General features: G+C 40.9%; 1 protein-coding gene across 1 annotated transcript in view; it reads left to right on the plus strand. All coding sequences in view use genetic code 11, as the record gives it.

Annotated features, from left to right (window-relative positions):
• Nucleotides 1–1,884: 1,884 nt before the first annotated feature.
• The window catches only part of EGR_06930 (hypothetical protein), a gene marked incomplete at both ends in the record, with an annotated part of 2,948 nt that continues 2,405 nt past the window's right edge, over nucleotides 1,885–2,427 (plus strand). The window contains one exon of the mRNA XM_024496179.1: nucleotides 1,885–1,907. Within this exon, the coding sequence (XP_024349382.1) occupies nucleotides 1,885–1,907 (23 nt within the window). The remainder of the gene's footprint in view (nucleotides 1,908–2,427) is intronic.

Consider the following 2,427-nt stretch of genomic DNA (forward strand, 5'->3'; position numbering starts at 1 on the left):
GAAAAAAGCCGATGTTGAATGCTCACCAGACATAGGGCATAAACTCAGAAGTGCTAAACGATTAAAAGAAGACAGGACGTCATGGTACTCTTTCGGGGCACGAAAGGAGCTGTGAGCAACAGAGATGGCATATGCTGCAGTAGCGGAGAAGAGGCAGGGCGCCCAGTGGTCAATGAGACGGGAGCAGCGTCTGCAACGGCATCGAGGGGGACCACGCGTCCCGAGGGCACCAGCTGAGGGTTGAACTTAAACAGGCCGGCTAACGCGCCTATCCACACTTCCACGCCCAACTGCTCTCCAAGGCGTCGCTATTCGTTGCTCTGATTCTAGACGGACCCAACACGAGCACCACCCCATTAACAGCATCTCATGCGCATTCTTGCCTACTTCAGGGAGCCAACAGACGGCGCCCATACCAGTAGCATGGGATAATACAAAAAGCCTACCCTCAAAGCATCTTCAAATGGCTCTCTCGCGTCTGCTGGTGATTTATATTTCTCAAACAGAGCTCTATTTCAAGATTATTTGATCATTTGAAGGTCTAATATGCAAGTAAAGGCGAGAAAAGTGCACTATTGAGAATGAAAGAGGAATCAATTAAGTTCCAGGGAAACAAAACAACGTTTTAACAACCACTGTACCTCTAGAACGAATTGATTTACATAGAAACAAGGTTTAGTTATATAAAAGGTACTACATTAAAACATGAGACAAACTCACGACTTAACGCCAATTGCTGAAGTCACATGTTCCACAGGGGAAAGTACTCCCAAAAATACTTCAAAATGTCTCTTCCAGGATACTTTCGTCCTCTCAACCTTTCAACAACGGAGAATGCATTCTGGAAGTTAACTGCATTTAGCATTTCGCAATACCTTCAGCCCTCTGACAAACCAAACATGTGTCAGGATTATGTATTTCGGTTTTAATACGGAAAGTAAAAAACTGAAATCACCCACCTTTGCCTCCTAAATCCTTCTCTGCTCTTCAAGTTTCAACTAGAAAAAATTTACACCATTTGCTTGAAAGACTTTAAATTCATCTGAAAAGCACCTGCAATCATATCATATGTTCATTTATGCAGTGCACACATGGGGCTGAACAAGAGCCTCTACCCTTAACGAGCCCATTGTAATGGTGCCTTTACAGAATGGATGACTTCGGTTGACTGATTTTCGCACATCTGGCTTGATATTTACGACCTGAATCCAGTGGGGCAAGGAGCAGGAAAAACACCACACCAAAACGACTTTGAAATTACCACCTGTGCCCCTCAAATTTATTGGCCGATTCGAAAGAACCGATTATTGTTCGTGACCCATTTACTTATCATTTATGACTAAAAATTTTGCCATTTTTAGGCAAGCACAAACTTGTAAGTGTTTTTTCAACAATCTGTGCACGTATAATTTTTAAATGCAAAACTTTATGAACGATATGCCCAATCAATCTAAAAACAATTTAAATGCAAGTGTAGTAGTTTAATTGACTATAAAAATGATTAAACTATTTTTTTACAAAGATTCAAGTCTATTTTGCAAGTAACTAATACAGAGTTCCTTCATTGTAGTAAATTAATAAACGCTTTTCATGCTTAACCTATTGCAACTTATGGGGGCATTTAGTTAGGACGATGTCTTTAGGAAGGACGTGAAATTACACGCTTACACCTTCTGCAGCTGCATCTTTTACTCAAATTTGATGGTATTTGAGCTGCCTTACTTGGTATCTTTACGAATCCTACGCCTTTTATGATGGGGTAATCTGAATCAGATTTTCGAAACGCGCTGAAGTTCTACGAACTATAATTAGGGCTGACATCCTAGTAATATATCATCCCAGGTCTTCCCCAGTCGTAAATAGCCAAAGTAAGGTAATAAAAATATGCCACAACACACAAAAGATCTGTAAGGCTGCTGGTCCGGTTGAAAGGACGTGCCTTTGTTCACATGTTATGTTTAACAAGCAATCAAAGCCTTACATCAATAGTTAGTTTCACACAAATGGTGTCGGAGATTAATTGTTGTGCGCGTCATTATGGTCGCTCTTCGATTAGTTTTGTTTCCTTTGTTTTCTACTTAAGCAAACTTGTTTTCTTCCCCGCGTGATATGAAATTACAGAGCTATTACGTGTATGCTGTTTCTGTCCGTATAACTAAATGATTAGCTGGACGTTCATTGGCCACCGCAAAAGCTGACAGCATCAGCGGCGCATTCTGCCAAAAGACAACTATATGAGAGAGGGGAAAATTCACACTCATCATCCGGTAAATGCAGCCAAATATACACACCTTCATAATGTCCAGCTTGCCACGCATGATTGTGGACTTCCTGCCGCAGATTTGGAGTGTTATTACTTGCAGAATATTTGCACAGTATGGGTAAGAAGGGATATCAAAAAGCCATTTGTATCTAATAAATGCAAAA

This window comes from Echinococcus granulosus (genome assembly GCF_000524195.1).
Source record: "Echinococcus granulosus chromosome Unknown EG_S00066, whole genome shotgun sequence".
In the NCBI taxonomy this organism is placed as follows: Eukaryota; Metazoa; Platyhelminthes; class Cestoda; order Cyclophyllidea; family Taeniidae; genus Echinococcus; species Echinococcus granulosus.